Here is a 21,446-nt window from a genome sequence, read left to right on the forward strand (position 1 = left end):
ATCACGATACTTGCGCCTCTGTGACGACGTCTGCAAGTTGCAACACCCAATCCGCGAGTCAGCATGACGCGGGTCAGCATGCCAGCCATCATGGCTGTGGTCGCTGGTGCTCTCGCCATGTTTGTGGCCAGATTGATGGCTAATCGACAGCACGTAAAGAGTTTACGAAACTCAGGAGCAGTAAGTTAAGTACTAGGTGCACCTAGAGAGATGCTTCTGACAATAGCAAGCCAATGCCGAAACATCATCCTCTGTTCGGCCATCTCATCGTGTTGAAAGAAGCCATTCAATCACTACCACAGAACACCGTAATGCACGTAGTAGTACGGCGAATAGCACAATCGTTTCCCGGCGGTGTCTTCTATCTCAACTTATGGCCTTTCAACGCTCCTATCATGGTAGTCGCGAACCCTTATGTTGCATCACAAGTTGAAGCTGCTTTCCTTGACAAGCCCGCCAACATAAGTGCTACTTTAGAGGTCATCAACGGTGGACCATCGCTACTGACCATGTACGGAAGCACTTGGAAGAAATGGCGGGCGCTGTTCAATCCAGGATTCGCTGCTGGCTATATAACAGGACTTTCTCCTGCTATAGCAGAGGAGGTCACGGGTTTCTGTCAACTTCTCCAAAAACGCGCCCAGAAGGGCGAAGGCTTTCCTTTGGAGGAGCATACGCTTCGGTTGACTTTTGATATTATTGCGCGTATTACCTTGTAAGTTCTCAACACGATGCGCCTACAGTAAAGGTTGATTACTAAAAGGTGGGCCCAGGGGTGCGCGTCTCCACTATCAAACTCAAGGAAGCGCCCTCGCAGACTGTCTCCGAAGACAAGTGTATTGGACTCCATTCGGTACATCTTTCAATCCAATCCGTCGCTATCTTAGCCCTCGTCCATTCGTCCAAAAGTACAACAGTTACCGTATGAATCAATACCTTGACAAGGAAATCGACAAACGTTTCGAAGAGCTGGCTCGCTCCCGTAGAAGCCCTTCAAAAGACTCCCACTCACAATCTAGATCTATCATCGCGTTGGCCATGGACAAGTACCTGGACGATGTAGAGGGCAAAGACGAAGTGTCAAAATCGGCCTTCAGGCAGCTGGCGAAGCCTCAACTTCGTATGTTCATGTACGCCGGCCACGACACCACTAGTAGTACCCTGCTGTACAGCTATATGCTACTGTCTCGTCACCCGGATGTTTTGTCCAAAGTACGTGCAGAACACGACAAGGTATTCGGGTCCGACTTCTCGCTCCACAGTATCACTCGCATTATCACAGACGATCCCGCACTCCTGAACCAGTTACCCTACACTCTGGCAGTCGTCAAGGAGGTTCTACGCATATTTCCTCCGGCTGGCAGCATGCGCGATGGCCGCCCGGGTGTCTTTTTGGTAGATGAACAGGGTCAGCGATACCCTACAGAGGGCTGTAACATATGGACACTCACTCTTGCTATGCACCACAACCCCGAAGTGTTTGTGAAACCGGAAGATTTCATTCCAGATCGCTGGCTCGTCAGTCCAGAGGACCCTTTACATCCGAAGAAGGCCTCATGGAGAGCTTTTGAGTGGGGCCCACGTGCCTGCATTGGACAGACACTTGCACAACTGGAGCTCAAAATCGCCTTGGTAATGACTGTGAGGATGTTTGATATTGACATTTCGTATGAGGAGTGGGACAAACTACATCCAAAGAAGGGCATCAGAACTGTTGACGAGAATCGAGCATATCAGGCTGAGATGGGTGGAGGCGGAGCTCACCCAGCAGATGGCCTCCCTGTCAAGGTCACTCTGCGTGCATAAGTAACACTTTCAGTCTATATGAATGAGTTCTCACTCGTAGTGTCTAGTGCCATGCTATTACTTTTTGATCGAATATTATGTGCCCCTCAGCTGCACCCTGGACGCGAGGAGTAGAGAAACTATTGTTCACACGTTCTTAAACTATACCATTAAGCTTAGATACTGGGGCCTTCCTGGTCCGTATCATCCAAGCCTCCTCCATCAAGCTTGCCATCTTCGTTCCTCGCTTCATGGTCAGAGTCCAGAAGCCAACATGCTTCTTAGAGTTCTTTGCTGGTATGACAACACCATAAGCTAGCAAAAGCATCACCATGTCAACATGTCCTCGTTTGACGGCATGCCATAACGCTGGCGCACAGACTGTGTCGTCATATTCACTCTTCTTGATTTGTGCACCACTCTCAATCAGAAACCTAGCAGCCCCGAGCCAGCCATTCTGTACTGCTAATACAAGACCTTGTGATAGCCCTTGGGCCCCGATGCGACCCGCCTCGTAAGTATACGTAGCGTCTCCAAGAGTGGCGTCAGTCTCGAGGAAGTACTGTATAATGTGCACATGACCATGCTCGCATGCTAGATAGAAAGGCGTCAACCTCAATTGACGATCTGACTTGATCGCACGCTTGAAATTGTAGCAACGGCGCACTACGTCCAATTCACCTCTTACGATTGCCCACTTGCACCATTCGTATTTCGCATCGTAGATTGCTCTCCCAGAGTCGCAACTCTTGAGGTACCAGCCAATGAACGTTGGAAGCATAGTGGCATGTTGCTTGTACATGCATATATCGATAGTCTCGTATAACTGGTCCCATTGGTGACGACTGTCTTCAAACCGCTCATAAATAATTGACGAAGCGTACTTATGCCCGTTCACCGCAGCGGCAGTAAGTGGAGTGCCATATAGCTCGCTACGTTGGCCTATATCACGTACCTTGTCAACTAGAAAGCGCAAGGCAGGTTCGCTGTTGACAGCAGCGACAGCCGCGAGCATACCAATTGTATCTGCGCGGCCCATGTTCTTCCGTACACTGATCGAGTCATCGTACCGTCCGTGGCGAAGATAGGCAAGGATGTCGTTTACGGAGAGTGCTGCTGACATGGCGTTACAGAGGGCCAAACGATGGCGTTCGCGCTGTGATTGCGTTTTATAATATGAGAAGTCCATGAGGAAGTCGACTGTGGCCTCCATGTGATTAAGAACGTACATCGAATTACAGCGCGTGGGCCCCATTTTGAAGAGCAAGGTGTGCATATTTGGCCCGAGTAGACGCTCCTTCCAATTGGGTCTCATATGCCAGTAGTATATCGAGGAGTATCGGCCAAAAATGTCATCCTGAATTGCGGCCGCGAAGGTTTTGCACACGCACCGTGCTCGGACTGCCGCAGCCCATCCGCTACGCTGGAGGTGGGCGTGTATGATTTCTGCGAATATTTCAACTGGGAGATGTAGCAAATCCATGATTGCATCTGAGAGCCAGAGAGCTCGTAGTGATGCAGACCCTTACGGCTGAGATATGGCCCTTGGTTGCGCTGCCAAGGCATTTGCGTGTTCGTCACCCATGGATGAAATCTCGGTACTGTCGAATCGGGCTCGTGACCATCGCAGCTTATCTACACTCTCGATGCTTCATGATGCACTTAGGGATCCACATCAAGACAAGCTTTACTCGAATGCCAACTCTTGCTTAGTACTGTCTTACTAGCGTCATCCTCCACGTGACAATGCTATGCTTTTGTCGTGTGCCAGGTGGTATAAGAGTGCTGAGCATTCGGGGAAAAGGCAGAACATGAACGGCCTCCTGCATTGGACGAGCTACTAGTCTCGACATCATCCCTGTGAAGCAACGTATCGTGGACAGTCTAGATTGCGCGACTAGGAGTCTCGCTGTCAAAGTGGATGCCAGAAGGCGAAGCTGGGCGCCATTGTCGTTTAGGATCAGCGGCTTTCGTATTGATGATGATGACCGTGCGGGGGAAAGCCGACGCTGGCGGCTTCCTAGTCGTTGCCTCGCGCTTTCTGTTCCCAGCACCTGGCAGGGATGCTGTGAAAACGCGTCGAAGCGCACCTTCCCTCCAACTTCCCAGGCAAACCGCACAGGATACCTGTTTGATGCACAGTGATGCCAGAATCCTTCAATCACCTTCTAGACTCGTCGCGCGCAAACAAGAATCATAACACGCCCAAACAAGCAAGGCGTAGCGCGCCACTGAGGCTGTGCGCGCCGTCCACGTGTAGCCAATCTGGCCGGACGACCGACGTCATTCGTCAGTGTTCGGGGATCCACTCAGAGAGTAAGCACATACCAAGCCGGTTCAAGCTTGCCGAGCATTGATAAGGCGCGGCCACCGCCTCACTTACTTGGCCACACTTCTACCGTCCTCAAAGTACATCTTTGTACTCAACCACTACCCAAACTCTGCAACACCAAAACCGATGGGAGAACCCGACGACCCCTCTATACGCAGCTTCAAGTCTAAGGCAGCATCTGCACTTGGCTTGGGACGCAAGAAAGACCCTCAGACCGACGTCCTTCCGACCCACAACCCCCACACGACCGCCCATCCTGGCCTAGGTGGCAGCAACCCGCCGCGTAGTGCGCCCAGCACCACCAACAGCGACCACAGCGACCACCATGAGAAGCCCGTCGCGCCAGACAATAATTCCACAGATGTCCAACATGGCAGCGTCAATACCGCGGCTGATGGAGAGACGCCTTCCGCCATAGGATCCGAGAAGCGTCCGTTCTATTCGCCTACGCGTGTCAAGAACGGAACCCTCCGATTCATCACCCACACCAAGAATGCCCTTACCCACAGCTGGATCAACGTCCTGCTCGTCTTCGTGCCTCTTGGTATCGTAGTCAAGCTTGTAGACTTGAAGCCCGAGATTGTCTTCTCTATGAATGCCATCGCCATCATTCCACTGGCTGGCCTGCTCGCGCACGCGACCGAAGTCGTCGCTGCCCGTGTTGGAGATGCGCTCGGTGCATTGCTCAACGTATCCTTCGGAAACGCTGTCGAGTTGATTCTCTTCATCATCTTGCTCGCCTCTGACCAAATCGAGGTTGTGCAGGCGTCGCTGCTCGGATCCATTCTTGCTAACCTGCTTCTCATCCTGGGTATGGCCTTCCTACTTGGTGGTCTCAAATACCAGGAGCAGGTTTACAACAACACTGTCACCCAGATGAGTGGTGTCATGCTGGCTCTTGCCGTAATGAGTCTTCTTTTGCCCACGGCGTTCCACGCTGCTTTCGAAGACAACTCCATTGCTGACCACGAGACGCTATCCGTCAGTCGTGGTACCAGTGTTATCCTGTTGCTGGTCTACGGTCTTTACCTTCTCTTCCAGCTCAAGAGTCATCGTTATCTTTATGCTAGCACACCCCAACACATCATTGACGAAGAATCGCACCCTGGTGTTCTTGCTGGCGCATTCGATTCGTCCAGCTCAGACTCTTCATCCAGCTCCAGTAGCAGCGATAGCGATAGTTCTTCAAACAACTCTGATGGTACCATGAAGAAGAAGGCCAAACGCATGGTCAAGAGACTTCGCCGCAAATCCAGCGCTAGCTCTAAAGACGACGGTGCGCTTTCGGCCATGAGCTCCCCCTCTGCCGAACTGAACCAAAGTCCTTTCGAGACTGAGAGGACTAGCAGCGTTGTCACCGCGAACAATGCTGGTCCCATCACCTCTCGCCGGCACTCCTTCGACGTCATGAGTGGTGACGAAGCTGACAACGATCAATACGTCCCGGTTGTTCGCGACTTTGAAGCCGCCTCGCACACCTCACGATCCCTGACGAAGAAGGAAAAACGTAAGAACAAGAAGAACAAGAAGAGCAAGAAGGACCGTCGTGATCGTAACAAGATCGACACCATTCCTGAGAAGGAGGTCGAACCAAATGATCCCACGCCCAAGGTCACCTTCGCTGAGGAAGTACAACATGACAGTGCTGCTCCAATGAATGCACGCAAATACAACCGCCCAGCTCTCCCTTCGCTGCTTTCCAACAATGTTTTCTCGAACCCTCAGAATCTTGCTCCACTTGGCGGACCTGCGCCCAACATCCGTATGGCAGCACCTCGAGACAACGCGGCTTTACGTGCACCTCTTCGTCGATCAAAGTCTCTTCCTGAACAAATTGGTCGCGCCGACTCCACTGGTAGCGCAGTCAAACATCCTGCCGTATCTCCCCAGGCCGCCATGGCACTCAACGAAGATGACGAAGACGACGAAGCACCTGACATGTCTATCAAAGCGGCTATCTTCATGCTTTTGATCAGTACGGGTCTCGTTGCTGTTTGCGCCGACTTTATGAGTGACGCTATCGAGCCCATGGTCGAGACCTCCGGTATCAGCCAAGCATTCATTGGTCTCATTATCCTTCCTATTGTGGGCAACGCCGCAGAGCACGTCACAGCTGTTACCGTCGCCATGAAGAACAAGATGGATCTCTCTATCGGTATCGCTGTTGGTTCTTCTATCCAGATCGCCATCTTTATCACCCCTGTTATTGTCATCCTTGGCTGGATTATGGGAAAGGAGATGACACTTTACTTCAACATTTTCGAGACTGTCGCACTATTCGTTACCGTATTGGTAGTGAACTTTTTGGTGTTGGATGGTCGCAGTAACTACCTTGAGGGTAGTCTACTGATTGCTGCCTATATTATCATCGCGCTGGCCAGTTTCTTCTACCCTGATGGTTGCGACGCTAGTGCTATCGGTGGTAATGAGCAGCGCTGTAACAACGTTCAGGTTGCCCGATTAGCACAGGGCATGGTCAAGAGGATGATCGGCATGTAACGCAATGGCCATTCGCTGAGAACCTTGAAGCTCGAGTAATATCTGGCTGCCACAAGATTTTCGATACAAGCATGGCATTGTGACTAGTTGGTTGAGTGGCATGGTGGGATGTCCGCTCCCGCATCGAGACTTGTCATAACGTCTCATTTCCTTTCTATCATGATGCTAGCCAGTCGTTACAGATACCTAATAGCTTATTACCCCAGAGGTTCCTAAATTGATACATAATTCCGGCTCGTTACACGAAGCCCGCCTCAACAGTGGCCTGTTACGTACTCTTGTGTGATGCAAATGGCTTTTGGTCAGCTTTTGATCGCATTGCTCAAATGGATTGCAAGTACGCAACATACGCGTTTTGCTGTTGGTGGAGTCGTCATCTTTGGGCGCCCTGCCAAGAGTAAGCGCCTGCCTAAATCCGTTCCGTCGTCGTCCGACACGAGAGGAATTCTTTGCGAGCTCAGCCACAAGGCTTCGACGACTATGTTTCTTATTCTCTCATCATGTATACCATCGATCTTGCCGATATAAGATCGATCAGGCGTTTGTCTCGACAGCTATACTGCGTTCAGTATCGCGACATATCGTATTTAGACATTTGTGCCTGTGACATAAAAAAGCAGCGAGAGCAACTCTCCCCTATTCAGATACAAGAAAAGTATGGTCAGCCGCGGCGGCCGTTCGAAAGGATGCACCAACTGTCGCCGCCGGCGTGTGAAATGCGGTATGTGCCCATTCGCTTACCCCACGTTCACCGAGTCGAAACCAGGTGCATGTGCTGACAAGAAAGACGAGAATCGTCCCGTGTGCGGACAATGCACAAAGCGTGGTCTCGAATGTGAAGGACCAAAAGACCTAACCTGGATCGATCAGAGTAGGACATTCGAAGCCAAACCAACAAACGCAGCCCAGAATGCTGTCGTCAAGATAGCTAGTCCGACTGAGCTATCTCTTAAAGCCTTTGAAGATGACATCTGCCTGGCGTACACTCGCAAGACCTTGCTGCGCGGAGGACCTGTCGAAATAGCCTGCAACATGGTTGAGAGCTACGGCGCATCTATAGAAAGCGACAATCCAGGTCTTGATCTGTTGCGCAAAGGGATACTAACCTTGTCTGTTACCTTTTTTGGAAGCCAACATCGACAGGACTACATCACAAAAAAAGGTTATTCCCAATACAGTGAGGTACTGCGGCAGCTGAATTCGCATCTTTCTCACCCGGAGCTGCAGTTGACAAACGAAACTCTATTGACAGCATTGTCTTGTATGCTTCTCGAGATCTTCTTGCCGACTGGACCGAAGAATTTTTTGAAGCACCAGCGAGGCCTCGATGCCATCGCGATGCTACGGGGCCCACCGAAAGAGTCCGATGGTACTACGGCAACAATTTTTCGCGGCTTGCGCATTCTCTCTATCGTTGGCTCGCTGGCGGAGTCTAGGACTTCTCTGTACTCCAGAGAAGAATGGAAGCAGGTTCCGCCTGTCCAGGCAAGCGAGGCAGGATACTTTCAGCATCACGTTTTCACCATTCTGGCCGATTGTACCCGTCTAATTGGCCGTCGCAATGCCCTGCTTGCTTCCAATGCCATACCCGCCAGTTTGGAACCGTTACTTGTCGAGGCGGAAGCTGTTTTGAGCGCGCTGGAGGCGCTGTATCCGCTCTGGGAGGCTTTAAATCGAAACCAGCTAGCTGGAGTGACAGTGCAGTCAGATATGGCGAAGACACTGGGGGTGGCCAACCATGTCTCTGCAACGGCATATATGCTTTACAATACTGCATACATATGCGTCCTTCAAATCAAGGATTCGTTGTCTCCGTCGCCGATTAATGTTGCACGGCGAAACGCTGCAGCGACGAGCATCGCCAAATGCTTGGAATTGAAAGAATACGAACAGCGCGAGGGTGCACCACAATCGAACACCATAGCCTACGTAGCTATAAGAGTAGCGTGGCAAGCGTTGGGCGGTTTCGACTCTCCGGAAGGACGACGCTTAGCACATGTTGTCGATTCTGCGACGAATTCGGTCTTCCAGCAGCCATCTCTGCCATCGGATGAGTCGCTCTTTTCTAGGTTTGTCGAAAGGATGCCGGTCGTGCTACCTGACTGCACGTCGTACCCCAATGAGCAGTATGATGCATGGTCTGATGGGCCGCCAGGCATCATTGAATTCAGCATGCAACAGTTGGTCATACATCCCCGATTTTACGTAGAGACTTCTGACTCCCATAGGCATCTCGCATAGCTTTAGTTGCGTACAGCTACTGCATCAACCCGATACAAGATTAGCAATGGCTGAAAAGAAGCTGCACATGAAGTGCGATGTCGCAGTGCATTGCAGTTATGCGCCACGCCTGATTTAGTTCGGAGCACCCTTCTCAACCTGGGTTCTAATTTCGCGACATGTCACGCGGCTCCACTTGGCGCGTTCCAAGCTTCCCCGGATTTTGACATTAGCCGGTGGCAATCTACCGGTAGGGAATGAAACACGGCGAATTTATCTGAACATGCTTCGGGTGAAGGGCACAGCTTCATCGATCTGAATTTGAATCATTGTGCCTTTGCACGACCTGTTGCGCGAAAGGCTGCGGACTCCCGTCTATCTGCGCTCACTTGCGGCCGAACTTTGCGCCCCAAAAACGGTGGCGAACCCACGATAACGCTGATATTGCGACCAAACACCTGAACACACATCTGCCGGACAGGGTCCTTTCGCCGCTTCCGATGACCCGGTTTAAGCATGTCGTCTACTATAAACGAGCCAAGAGTCCCTAAGCTTCACGGGAATGACCTCAGGACAGCGGGCGGAGCCTTGGCGTTTATACATAAAGATGGTAGGCCTTGAGAAACAATTCGAGCATTTCAGAAACACAGTCGTCGTTCTTCTATCATCATGGGTCTCAAGTCTCTCATTGTTGCGACAATCGCTGCGGTGGCCATCGCTGGGCCCATTCCAGATCCTCTCAATATGATGAAGCGGGCTGGACCTGCGGCGGGCCAAGTGATCACAAAGTGCGCAGCACCTGGTCAAATTGCTCTCGCCTACGATGACGGCCCATCTCAGTACACACAAAAGCTCGTCGACACCTTGACCGCTGGTGGAGCTAAGGGCACCTTCTTTGTTACTGGTTCGCTATATGGTACGCATAGCATTCATCATGATACTCACCTAAGAGCACCTCCTAACAGGCGTAGGATGTATCTACAACCAGAAGAGCGCTCTCCAGAATGCCTACAAAGCTGGCCACCAGATCGCATCCCACACTTGGTCCCACCCGCAAAACTTCGGCTCCCTCTCGACCAACGACCTTACATCCCAGATGACGCGTCTTGAGCAAGCCCTCGTCAACATTATCGGTGTGAAGCCAACCTACATGCGCCCTCCTTACCTCGCCACTGGCGGAAACGTGCTCCCAACAATGAAGACGCTTGGATACCGCGTCATCACCGATGATGTCGACTCCGAGGACTGGAACGGCAAGACACCCCAGCAGAGCCAGCAGAAGTTCCAACAAGCTGGTACCAGCGGTAACGGGCATATCCCTCTCATGCACGAGACTTATGCTTCTACGGTCAACACCCTTACGCCGTGGTTGATCAGCTGGGCGAAGAACAACAATCTCAAGTTGGTTACTGTTGGTGAGTTTGATTATCAGTCTGTTATCATTGAGACATTGCTAACTTGTTGTTTTAGCTGAGTGCCTGGGTGACGCTAGTGGCGCTTACAAGAGTGGTACACCGAACGGTGCCTCGACTTGCTAGTTGGATCCAGTCCAGATGAGTTGAAACTTCGCCGTTCACTTTGACCTCAGTATCTGTGGAAGAGCAAAAAACGACTACCCTTGATCTATGTACATATTTTACTTCTAGAAAACCCTTTTAGCGAAGGCATTGATTATTCCTTCTGATGTTTTCACTTGCGTACGCTTGATGATCTCGTGCTAATGCGCTTCGCCCTTTGTCAGCTACTAATGTTGTAGTTCTTAAATGAAATCTGCGGATCGTAGGTCAGTAAGAAGGGGTGAGTCGATGAGCTGGTATCTATTCTCAGTATTAGTGTCGAGTTGTGAAATTGACGAAGCGACAAAAAAGCTGTTGAGTCACAAGCATTTAGAACAAGACAAAAAGGTCGGTAAGTGCGAGATAGTAAGCTCAAGACATTTAGTGAGGATGGGGCAAGAAGTGTGAGCGGTGACAGACCACCGGTACGCATCCGAAGCAGGAGGCGGAGAGGTTTCTCTGCTGGCCAATGCCCCCATCCATTCCCACGCATGAGATTCGAGACGAGCGACACTACTCGAAGGTCCTTCGTAAGTATTGGTGTTTGTCTCCGAACTCTAGTCCCGTCGCTTTTCCAAGCTCTTGCCAATCTATGTGCAGCTTGCCAATCCATCGCTCGCAGCATCAATTGTGCAATCATTCGTGTTGCCTCTGCAAGGTGAAGTCTAGAAAAAGAGTAAGTATGATATGATTACTCGAGTCAGGAAAGAGAGTGTCATTGTCACATACTCCGGAACATGGCTGGTCAGGTCGTTGGTCGTTAGGAACGCAAACTCCAGCTGGACTATCGTCTCCGTAGCAGAGCTTCATTCAGTTAGCCATGAGATAGGTATCTAGAGCACGAAAGATGAGTTAACTTGCCCCTGATGACCCCTGCGCCGATGCAATACTCGAAATTATAGCCGCAATGATGAGAAGCTTCATTTTGTAAAATGATGGGTGATGATTTTATAAGTTTTGCGGAGTATTGGAGTATCCGAAGCTCTATTGTGGAAGGTGCTTATATACTCCACATGGCTGAGTATAGCACATCGTACTTGCTGACATCGATCGTCAAAAACTACAAGCAGTGCCAGCTAACTAGTCCGTTCTTGAGTGGAATACCGCTGGACCTGCTGTAAGTGACGGTGTGCTTCGGTCGTCCTCGGGTCAATCCAGCCTTGCCGTGACACGCGTAACTCATTCGGCCCAGCGTGATTATGATCGTTTTGACAACAGGTAACTGAGCACATATCTTCTGATAGCTTGCACTTGACAAGACCTATTTATTTTTAGGATCGATTAGGTTGCTGAAGTTGTGGAAAGCTCGTTTTCGTACACTACCCACGGACCAAACAGCAACTAAAGTGTAAGATCCCGCTTCTTTTAAACGTTCAATCTTTTCACTCTCAAGATTACTCACCATAGTCATGTTTTGATTAGTGTACACAGGATGTACGAACTCGGAGTGATTCTTTCGGCTGAATACACCGCCTTGGCTTACAGACGCGCGTTCTAGTCTGGCGCACGTCCTAGTCTACTTGTGTCTCCACCAAATGCTACCCGCCAGGTAAGACCTCGAACTGACACCTCATAGTGATAGTAGCGTACATGAGCAGTTATAGGGAGCCAATTCAAGGCTAAAGCTTGTATGATCCATCATGTGCAAAGGCTTCAATGTCTTGCAAAAAGAAGCTATAACCTTCCTAGGTCCACGAAACTAGCTACTTCAAGATAGCATACCCTACCCTAGAAGACTAAGCTTCTCAAACATTTTAATCACTGGCGCCTCTCTCTTCTTCCCCACCTCTTGCAAGCTATCCCAAAGCGTCGCGTCTCCGCCAGTAGGCTTCAATGCCTCACCTTCAACGCCAACTGGCAGCTGATTAGCACTCTCGGAGGCTCCAACTGCCACAGCTGGGTACATCTCCTTGATTGCCTCCTGACACCGTTCCATGACCTCGTTGACAGCATTGGACACGGCATCAGCACGCTCTCTCATACTTCTCCTAAACAAACCTTCGACAAGGCGCTGGATTTCTTCCTGCATGCTGTTGATACGCTCGATGAGGCGTTCGATCGAGTTGGTAAGATACTCCTCCTCATATACTGTGCCCTTCTTACCACGTGCACGCTTCCTCTCCTCCCTGCGCTTATTCTTGCTTGTCTTGCGTGTAGTCGTCGTATTTACTGTGCCAGTCTGATTTGTGGATCTGGTCATGAATGTACCACCGCTCGTTGTGTCCGGGGGCGCCAGAGAGATGTTGTCAGGGATGTTCGCATCGGCCGGGCCGTCAATCATGCCCTCGTAGAACGCCATCGGATCTTCTGCTTTCTTGGTCCGGAGTTCCTTGAGTCGAGGTACTTGAGCTTGTAGTTGGCCTTTCATGTCGGCGAGGAACTCAGTCATATCTGCGCTGCGTTCTATGAGACCGGGATCGATGACTTCGGTAATAAGAGCAGGTTCGCGGCGGAGCGTGACGACACGAATTGCTTCGGCGAAGTGGCAACCACGACACAGGAGACGCGCTGCGGACGGAAGGTCAGACAGATAGTCCAGTGTTATTGATGCAGCGGATAGGTAGTCCTTGGATTCTGCGAGACCATCGGCGAGGTCCGTGGCAATGGTCGACAGCTCATCAGCGCTTACATCGGCGAGAACAGCAGACGATAAGGCTTCGCGCCAGAGATTGGCTGACCGGTAACATGGCCAAGCGGATGTATGATCGCCGAGATACTCGTACGCCAGCGCAGCTTCTTTGTTCTTGTTGTTGCTGCTCAAGAAATCTGCGTACAACCGCATGATTTCTCTCAAGCGAGTGTTGTCGTATTGGTACATGCTCAAGGCCTCGGGGTAAAGGTCGTGCTTTTGTACATACTCCTGTACTTCATCATAGGCCTGGAGTTCTTTGAGATGTGTGAGTGCTTTCGTTCTGCGTCCGAGCTGGTCGTCAATCTTGAATTTGCGACGGATTTCGGGGAGATCTTGTAGAGACTGGAGATGTGGAAGATATTCTCTCGGATCCTGTGAGAGTTAGACAATGCTTTGTTGGGCGATATGTCAGATGTACCTTTTGTGATTGTTGAGCGATGAGCAGGGCGAGATCTAGATTGTAAAGTCCCAATGATGTATCATAGAGCTGGTTGACGTCTGCAAGAAAGCAAATGTGCTCGGCAGCCTTGTCAGTAAGCGGGTCACTTGATGCTGCAAGACGTTAGTAGATTGATCAACCAGTGAATGAGCAAGACTCACCTTGCAGACGACCGATCATAGCTAGACCAGTCTCCAGAGCTGGCGGTGTTTTGGAGACGTGGGCCGTGATTATATTCTGCAGGTGCACATCCTTGTACTGTGACTTCTCTAGTACGTCCAAGAAAGCGTCGCATATGCGATTGACTTTATTGTCGACTTGATCCTGTGACAGCTTTGACTTTGTGGCCAGTTCCTTTGTCTTCAGTGTTTCCTTGTACATGGTTTCCGATACGTCCTCGTTACTGTATCCGTTAGCTGATGTATATCTGATCATGGAGGTGGCCATCTACCGGAGCTGTGCTAAGAGCAAATCGATGTGCTCTATCTTCTTGATCTGCGAAACAATCCTCTCCAGACTGGCCATGAAACGCTCCGGATCATGATCATGTAGGATATTGAAATCCACGCGCTGGTTGCGACAAGCAAAGAATGCTTCATCGTATCGGTCTGCCTCAATACTTCGGCGTATAGCAGCAAGCACAAGTGCTCGTGGGTATATCGTTTCCAGGTTACCTCTTGGCATCTGTAGTACGACTGAGTACGTTGTTGGCATGACCGTGACGATCTTTGCTCCTCTCTCGATGCTTCTGCATCTTTCATCCTTTTGTGGTTCGTCTGCAGGTACCTCTAGATCTGGAAAATATTAGTATGTAGGCGACTTCAACAATCCAAGCGGCGCTCACCATCTACACTAGCAAGATGAACAAATTTGAGGAGATGCTGCGTCGTTGTGAAGATAAGATGAGCGGTAGTGACCACGAACGATGTGCAGTTGCGAACTAATATGCGTTCATTGGCATACAGCACTCCGCTTTTCGTCAAACCAAACGCCAGTGTCTGCACCTGTCAGCCATTGTCAATACAACTTGACAGATGTTATACGTACCTGACCCTCAACATTGACAAGCTGAACCTCGGGTGCAAAAGAGGGGAATTTGTTGATAAGAGACATCTGCGGTGGCAGATCCGATGTAGTCTCATCGACCACAACCTGATGTAAGGCACCACTCTGAAACTGGGTGTACAGCGTTTCCTGATCGACACTCGAAAGAAGCAGAGACGTGCCTTCAGCCTCCATTATGGGTCCTTGGGGCAGCAACATATCTCCCTCGGAATGCCAGAGAGAGCTTTCCTCCTCGTCCCAGCTATCGGTTAGTACGAACATCTGGTCCTCGCCAAGAAATGTGACATGACGCGGGGAGTGATCTTTTACCGCGTCACTGCGCCAAAGGAGACTAGGTTTTGGTATTGGCCGCTTGTTCAGGTCGAGGGCATATACTGCAAGGTCGCTGTCGGAAAGTACTGCTAGACGGTTGCCCGATTTCGAAAGTGCAACATCCATAGGCTTCGACTCTAGAGCCACAGTGTGTAATGACATGGGAGGTGGTACGTTCGCAATGCGAAGCGGCGTAAGTTTTAGAGACACTTGCAATCATCAGTACCAAACGATGCTTCAAGGGGAAGGTAGCTACTCACATCCATCTATCGAAGCGACCATACCAAAGTCATTTGGTGGAGCAACTGAGCCAGCCGAAATCGTAGAGGCATACTCTAATACTTGCAGCGCATCTAATCTGTAATTAGCCAGACGTACTGATAGGAACGGGCAGATGAGATACCTGACGTCGAAAGCGCAACAGCAAGCGGACGCTCGGCGTGCCAATCGCACATGACTGTCCGAGGAGAAGCCTCGGGAAATCGAAGTTCCTGCTTCAGATAGTAGTGGTAATTGCTCATCGTCCAGAGTTGCACCTTGTCGGGATAGGATACAGCAATGACGTTAGAATCACTGTTCCACTTGAGTGTCAATGGAACTGAGAGGGCAGCTAACTCCTCAACAGTAAATCGAAGATCGAACTGGCCATGACGAAGACCGTTCCGCTCGAAAAAGACCACCTCAACTTTGTCGCTGGTACGGCGAGTACTGGCAATTAAGTTGCCTGATGGTCGCCAACTGAGGGCCCCTTCGAGGCCATCCACAGGTTCGCTTACACTGTCCAGTTGTCCTTCGCGGGAGTACACACGGATCATGCGACGGCGCTCTTCCTCGATCTTGCTTACTGCGAACCATGCGCCATCGCCTCTCCAGCTGATTGTGACAGATCTGTCGTCCAGGGGGCTGAGTACACCCTCGTCGATGCTTTCCGGTACTGTTGGGTCCTGTAGCGCCCTGGCTCGTTTGCCTTTGAACTGCGTCTCTTTCTTTCCCCACCCTACCGAGACGTGACTGGAGACGTTCACATCTTCAGGAGTGAGGTTGACGCTTGCAATGTTCTCGATATCGCGACTCATCAACAGTAAGGTGTCTGCCTGTGTAGTGATGGCGAGGAGTTCCTCATCTGGCGACCACGCAGCAGCCGAGAGGCCAGCATCCACCGATCCCACGATCTCAACTAGCTCTTCCGTAGATGTTGGGTTTTCTCTTACGAGGACGATATCCCCTCCGGCCAAAATCAAACATGATGTCGAAGTGTCGGCGAAATGGTGCAAACTTAAGATTGAGTCATGGGTAAGCGAGGGCAGCGGACACGGCGCATCCCACGATGCGATGCTTTCGAGTTTCTCCTCAACACCGTTGCGCGCATAGTGTAGTCTCTTGAGTTCGATGGTCGCACGTGATTCCGAGGGACCGAAAGCGCATACCAGTGCATCAGATGCGGCGTCCCAGGCAGTCGCAGTTAGCGGTAGTGGTTCGTCTCCAGAAAACCGCAGAAGCGACCTTCCCACAATCTTTAGGTTTCGCATTGCCGTAGAATCATGGGCTGTGTTCGTTGCAATGTTGCGTCCTGTTGCTTGAATGACTGGTCACTAGCCTGTTGGCAGAATCGCGCTTCCGAATTTTTGGTGATACTAGCGCCGAGCTTCTACCGAAGAGTGATGCAACAACGCCTCTCATCGTCATCCAGGTGTTGCAAAATGGTTTACGTCCTCTTACCATTCGCTTCTCAAAAGGTTACCTGCATGAATCAACTTGCTTGTTCCACTGTTCCATTCGATCAAGGGGCCAGCGACAGTACCCCACGTCTCAGCTCAAATAGCCACTTTGGTTGACCGAGGGGACATTGATGAACAACGTCGAACATTGTCAACTGCATACACTGAAGCATGGTGGAATACAGACAATGAAATTGATGCTGTAGTGTCTATACAGGTGTCCGAGCGACCCTCCGATATTCTACAAATTCCGCATCCTCCCAGTAACCCAGTATCGTGCCCATACTTCGAGTGACTGCATCTAAGGCTTGTTCTTCTTCGTCTGCCAGACTGTAGTGAGAGTATGGTTAGATGTATATTCACGACAGGTGGGATTGAATCAGGTGCCTCACCAGCAAGGAGGAATGGCAGGGAGAATCCGGTTGCTGCGACTGTTAGTCTGGACCTGGCATTGCGACGCGCCAAAGCTCACCCATGAATCCCCAGTACTTGAAGGCAAAGCCCCTCTTCAATGGGTCGAATGGCAAGTTGCTGCGCGGGCCCTCGGGGTAGTGGTATGGGCTGGCGAACTGGGCGCGGGTGGACTGGAAGCCGCGGCGGGCGACGAGAGTTGGGGCCGAGGCGGCGCGGAAGGTAGCACGGGCGAGCATCTTTAGAGGTCAGCGTAGATCGCAATTGGCGTCGAGTTGCAGCGTACTTCGGCGGTGTTGTAGAGTGGAGAGGTTGCGGAGTTCTGGTCGCGGTGGTTCGATGAGTTGCAGCTTCCACGGCCATGTCTTGGCGACGATCCGCTTAGTCAGGATCATCAGTGAAACTTTCTTGATCTCGGTCGCGCTTGCATACCATAATCTTTCGCGACAGGTCAAAACCGCCTGTCTGACCCGCCAGCCACACCCGCGAGATAATAGCATCCAACTGCGCATAGAGCGAAACACAACCACCCACCATGGACGACGACATGTTCGACGTCTTCGAGGGCGGCCCTTCCAAGGACACCGCGCCCAAGAAGAGCAAGAAGCGCCAGGCGAATGGCACTGTCAAGTCACCCGAGCCGGTTCAGGACACCGCTATGGCCGATGCACCCGCAGAGACGACCGAGACGACGAATGAGAACGGCAATGCGCAGACTCTGAAGAAGAAGCAGAAGCGCGATGCAGAGCCCGAGCCCATCGTTACCGATGACTTCGAGACTGAGCAGTCGCGCGAGGTCGCCGCCGCCGCCGGGCTACAGGCGCAGTCGCAAGAAGGCCAGGCAGTGGTGCTCTCGCATCAAGTCCGCCATCAGGTCGCTCTCCCGCCAGACTACGACTATGTTCCCATCTCCGAGCACAAAGCCCCAGCCGAGCCCGCGCGCACATGGCCTTTCACCCTAGATCCTTTCCAGCAGGTCTCTATCGCATCGATACAGCGAAACGAGAGTGTTCTAGTGTCTGCGCATACCTCGGCCGGAAAGACAGTTGTGGCAGAATACGCCATCGCACAATGTCTCAAGAACAATCAGCGAGTCATCTACACCAGTCCTATCAAGGCGCTCAGTAACCAAAAATACCGAGAATTCATGGCCGAGTTTGGCGACGTCGGCCTTATGACTGGTGATGTCACCATCAACCCCACCGCAACCTGTCTGGTTATGACGACTGAGGTATGTATCGAAAGAGCTCGCCAATGGTATTCACTAATATCTGCAGATTCTCCGCTCTATGTTGTACAGAGGTTCTGAGATTATGCGCGAAGTAGCTTGGGTCGTATTTGACGAGGTCCACTACCTACGCGACAAATCGAGAGGTGTTGTCTGGGAAGAGACCATCATTCTGCTTCCCGATAAGGTCCGCTACGTCTTCCTCTCCGCCACCATTCCCAATGCCATGCAGTTCGCAGAATGGATCACGAAAACCCATAGCCAACCGTGCCACGTCGTTTACACCGATTTCCGTCCGACGCCCCTGCAACACTATTTCTTCCCTGCTGGTGCCGAGGGTATACATCTGGTGGTAGACGAAAAGGGTGTGTTCCGTGAAGAGAACTTCCAGAAGGCCATGTCGTCTATTGCGGACAAGGGTGGAAGTGAGGCTAAGGACTTTATGGCGAAACGTAAAGGCAAAGGCAAAGACAAAAAAACCAACACGGGCGGCAACAAGGATCAGACGGATATCTACAAGATTGTTAAGATGATCATGATCAAAAGCTACAACCCGGTCATTGTTTTCAGTTTCAGTAAGAGGGAATGCGAGAATTACGCACTCTCCATGAGCTCGCTAGCGTTCAACGACGACTCGGAAAAGGCCATGGTCACAAAGGTCTTTAACAGCGCCATCGAGATGCTCTCAGAGGAGGACCGCCAACTACCCCAGATTCAACACATCCTTCCCCTACTCCGAAGGGGTATTGGTGTTCATCACTCTGGACTGCTACCTATCCTGAAGGAGACTATCGAGATTTTGTTCCAGGAGGGGCTGATCAAGGTGCTTTTCGCCACTGAGACATTCTCTATTGGATTGAACATGCCGGCTAAGACAGTCGTGTTTACCAGTGTGCGCAAATTCGATGGAGTATCGCAGCGATGGGTTACGCCTTCCGAGTTCATCCAGATGTCTGGTCGAGCCGGTCGTCGTGGTCTCGATGACCGTGGTATTGTCATCATGATGATCGGCGAGCAGATGGAGCCGGCTGTGGCGAAGGAAATCGTCCGCGGTCAACAGGACAATCTCAACTCCGCTTTCCACTTGGGTTACAACATGATTCTCAACCTTATGCGAGTTGAGGGCATATCTCCCGAGTTTATGCTGGAGAGGTGTTTCTTCCAGTTCCAGAGCACAGCGGGTGTCTCCAATCTTGAGAAACGTAAGTTTGTGTCTGTGATATCTAGGTACAACTACTAACAGTATCGTAGAACTTGAAGAGCTTGAGCAAGAGAAGGCGAACACGAACATTGTTGACGAGCCTGCAATCAAAGACTACTACAATCTGCGGCAGCAGCTGGATACACACACTAAAGACATGCGCGATGTGATCATGCAGCCCAACTACTGCTTGCAATTCTTGCAAGGTGGTCGGTTGGTAAAGATCAAGTTCAAAGACTACGACTTCGGCTGGGGCGCTGTTGTAGCGTACACTGCTCGCAAGGCTAATAAGGGAGAAGTCCTGCAACCTCAAGAGTCGTACATTGTTGACGTGCTACTGCCCGTCAGCAGCGATACCAAGTTTGTTCCTGCGGTCAACGATGGTCTGCCACCCGGTGTGCGACCACCTGCGGCCGGAGACAAAGGCAAGATGGAGGTTGTGCCTGTAGTCCTGAACTGCATTGAATCGATTGGCCATCTCCGAGTATTCCTGCCCAACGAACTCAAGTCGACTGAGCAAAGGAACAACGTTCGCAAAGCGCTGAGCGAGGTCAAGAAGCGCTTCCCCGACGGAATTGCCATTCTAGATCCCATTGAGAACATGAACATCAAGGACGACAGTTTTAAGAGACTCTTAAGGGTAAGCTTTGCCATCATACACATATGTCTCTCCCTAACACAACGCAGAAAATCGAAGTTCTAGAGTCCCGCCTGCTCTCGAATCCCCTGCACAACTCGCCCAGATTACCCGAACTATACAGTCAATACGCGCAGAAGATTGCAATCGGTGAGAAGATCAAGAACATCAGGAAGGAAATTGCGAGCGCCCTGTCAGTCATCCAACTGGATGAGCTGAAGAGCAGGAAACGAGTGTTGCGACGACTTGGCTTCATTGACGATGCGGACGTCGTCCAGCTCAAAGCCCGTGTTGCTTGCGAGATCAGCACTGGAGATGAGCTTGTGCTTAGCGAGCTGCTCTTCAATCGTTTCTTCAACGAGCTCACGCCAGAGCAATGTGCTGCTTGTCTCAGTTGTTTCATCTTCGAGGAGAAGACGCAGGAAGTGCCGGCGCTCAAGGAAGAGCTCGCCAAACCGTATCGCGAGATCCAGCAACAGGCTAGGGTGATTGCGAAGATGTCACAAGAGAGCAAGCTGACTGTCAATGAAGAGGAGTACCTCAAGTCATTCAAGTATGAGCTGATGGAGGTCGTCTACGCCTGGTCCAAGGGTGCGACGTTCGCAGAGATTTGGTATGTTGCTTCGGTTGATCCGCATTGAACAACGACTAACGTTTGCAGCAAAATGACCGACGTGTACGAGGGAAGTCTCATCCGTCTCTTCAGGCGACTGGAAGAACTGCTCCGACAAATAGCTCAAGCGTCCAAAGTCATGGGCAGCGAAGAGCTTGAACAAAAGTTCACGGCAGCGCTGGAGCTTGTCCGTAGGGATCTGGTCGCAGCCCAGTCCCTGTACCTATAATGTGTGGAGCACGTTTTGTATATTACGGTGTTGGTGGGAGTCTTTGATAGCATCATTGTTCGAGCAGGTAAGTGTGGCACTCGCATGGCGTTCTCCTTTATGCGGTTGAATCAAAGCGCCACCGGACATGCCCATGTCTCAGGCGCACGCGAGGAGCCTTGGGCGCTATGCATCTCAGAAGAGAAGCAAGGCGTGAGTGCGTCCTGGATAGAAATTCACTAGATCTGATACTGCGGGCTTGCACCACGGTGGAGGATCCCCCCACGTACATACATTCTCTCTGATATGCATGGTGATATGTGATGTGATGTGATGTAGCTAGTGCCGCCGTAGCCGCTGCCCTTGCTTTTCCAACAGGCAACCACGCGATGTCAAAACGTGAATGGGCAACTTTTAGGATGAAGCAAAAGTGGCGAGAAGATACAACCTCAACTCCAGATGAGAGCGAAAGTGCTGCGCTGGATATCTGTGACATGTGACGTGATTGGCTGTGTGCACGGACATAGCTGTTAGCATATTCTTGGGCCTTCGTATGGCTCTGCTGTCTCCACCACGGCAACAACAACACA

General features: G+C 51.1%; 8 protein-coding genes across 8 annotated transcripts; 5 read left to right on the forward strand and 3 right to left on the reverse strand.

Moving 5' to 3' along the window:
- Positions 1–63: 63 nt before the first annotated feature.
- Positions 64–1,806, forward strand: AA0111_g4453 (putative sterigmatocystin biosynthesis P450 monooxygenase; the record flags this gene model as incomplete). The annotated part of the gene is made up of 3 exons (XM_028650458.1): positions 64–180; positions 231–715; positions 774–1,806. 3 exons carry the CDS (start codon positions 64–66, stop codon positions 1,804–1,806), a joined length of 1,635 nt encoding a protein of 544 aa, XP_028508161.1.
- A 136-nt stretch (positions 1,807–1,942) lies between these two features.
- Positions 1,943–3,040, reverse strand: AA0111_g4454 (hypothetical protein; the record flags this gene model as incomplete). The annotated part of the gene is made up of 1 exon (XM_028650459.1): positions 1,943–3,040. One exon carries the CDS (start codon positions 3,038–3,040, stop codon positions 1,943–1,945), a length of 1,098 nt encoding a protein of 365 aa, XP_028508157.1.
- A 1,203-nt stretch (positions 3,041–4,243) lies between these two features.
- On the forward strand, positions 4,244–6,616 carry AA0111_g4455 (hypothetical protein; the record flags this gene model as incomplete). Its single annotated transcript, XM_028650460.1, has 1 exon — positions 4,244–6,616. The coding sequence occupies one exon, from the start codon at positions 4,244–4,246 to the stop codon at positions 6,614–6,616; it is 2,373 nt and encodes a 790-aa protein (XP_028508156.1).
- A 723-nt stretch (positions 6,617–7,339) lies between these two features.
- On the forward strand, positions 7,340–8,857 carry AA0111_g4456 (hypothetical protein; the record flags this gene model as incomplete). Its single annotated transcript, XM_028650461.1, has 1 exon — positions 7,340–8,857. The coding sequence occupies one exon, from the start codon at positions 7,340–7,342 to the stop codon at positions 8,855–8,857; it is 1,518 nt and encodes a 505-aa protein (XP_028508158.1).
- Positions 8,858–9,505: 648 nt separating this feature from the next.
- Positions 9,506–10,374, forward strand: AA0111_g4457 (hypothetical protein; the record flags this gene model as incomplete). Its single annotated transcript, XM_028650462.1, has 3 exons — positions 9,506–9,752; positions 9,808–10,251; positions 10,307–10,374. 3 exons carry the CDS (start codon positions 9,506–9,508, stop codon positions 10,372–10,374), a joined length of 759 nt encoding a protein of 252 aa, XP_028507972.1.
- Positions 10,375–12,115: 1,741 nt separating this feature from the next.
- On the reverse strand, positions 12,116–16,369 carry AA0111_g4458 (Elongator complex protein 1; the record flags this gene model as incomplete). Its single annotated transcript, XM_028650463.1, has 8 exons — positions 12,116–13,396; positions 13,443–13,576; positions 13,625–13,866; positions 13,915–14,257; positions 14,308–14,461; positions 14,511–15,049; positions 15,101–15,193; positions 15,244–16,369. The coding sequence occupies 8 exons, from the start codon at positions 16,367–16,369 to the stop codon at positions 12,116–12,118; spliced, it is 3,912 nt and encodes a 1,303-aa protein (XP_028507974.1).
- A 490-nt stretch (positions 16,370–16,859) lies between these two features.
- AA0111_g4459 (hypothetical protein) lies at positions 16,860–17,208 on the reverse strand (the record flags this gene model as incomplete). The annotated part of the gene is made up of 3 exons (XM_028650464.1): positions 16,860–16,888; positions 16,951–16,983; positions 17,031–17,208. 3 exons carry the CDS (start codon positions 17,206–17,208, stop codon positions 16,860–16,862), a joined length of 240 nt encoding a protein of 79 aa, XP_028507973.1.
- Positions 17,209–17,504: 296 nt separating this feature from the next.
- Positions 17,505–20,877, forward strand: AA0111_g4460 (ATP-dependent RNA helicase; the record flags this gene model as incomplete). Its single annotated transcript, XM_028650466.1, has 5 exons — positions 17,505–18,200; positions 18,247–19,399; positions 19,449–20,038; positions 20,086–20,648; positions 20,697–20,877. The coding sequence occupies 5 exons, from the start codon at positions 17,505–17,507 to the stop codon at positions 20,875–20,877; spliced, it is 3,183 nt and encodes a 1,060-aa protein (XP_028507829.1).
- Between the last annotated feature and the right edge of the window lie 569 nt (positions 20,878–21,446).

Source organism: Alternaria arborescens, assembly GCF_004154835.1.
Source record: "Alternaria arborescens strain FERA 675 chromosome Unknown contig_8, whole genome shotgun sequence".
In the NCBI taxonomy this organism is placed as follows: domain Eukaryota; kingdom Fungi; phylum Ascomycota; class Dothideomycetes; order Pleosporales; family Pleosporaceae; genus Alternaria; species Alternaria arborescens.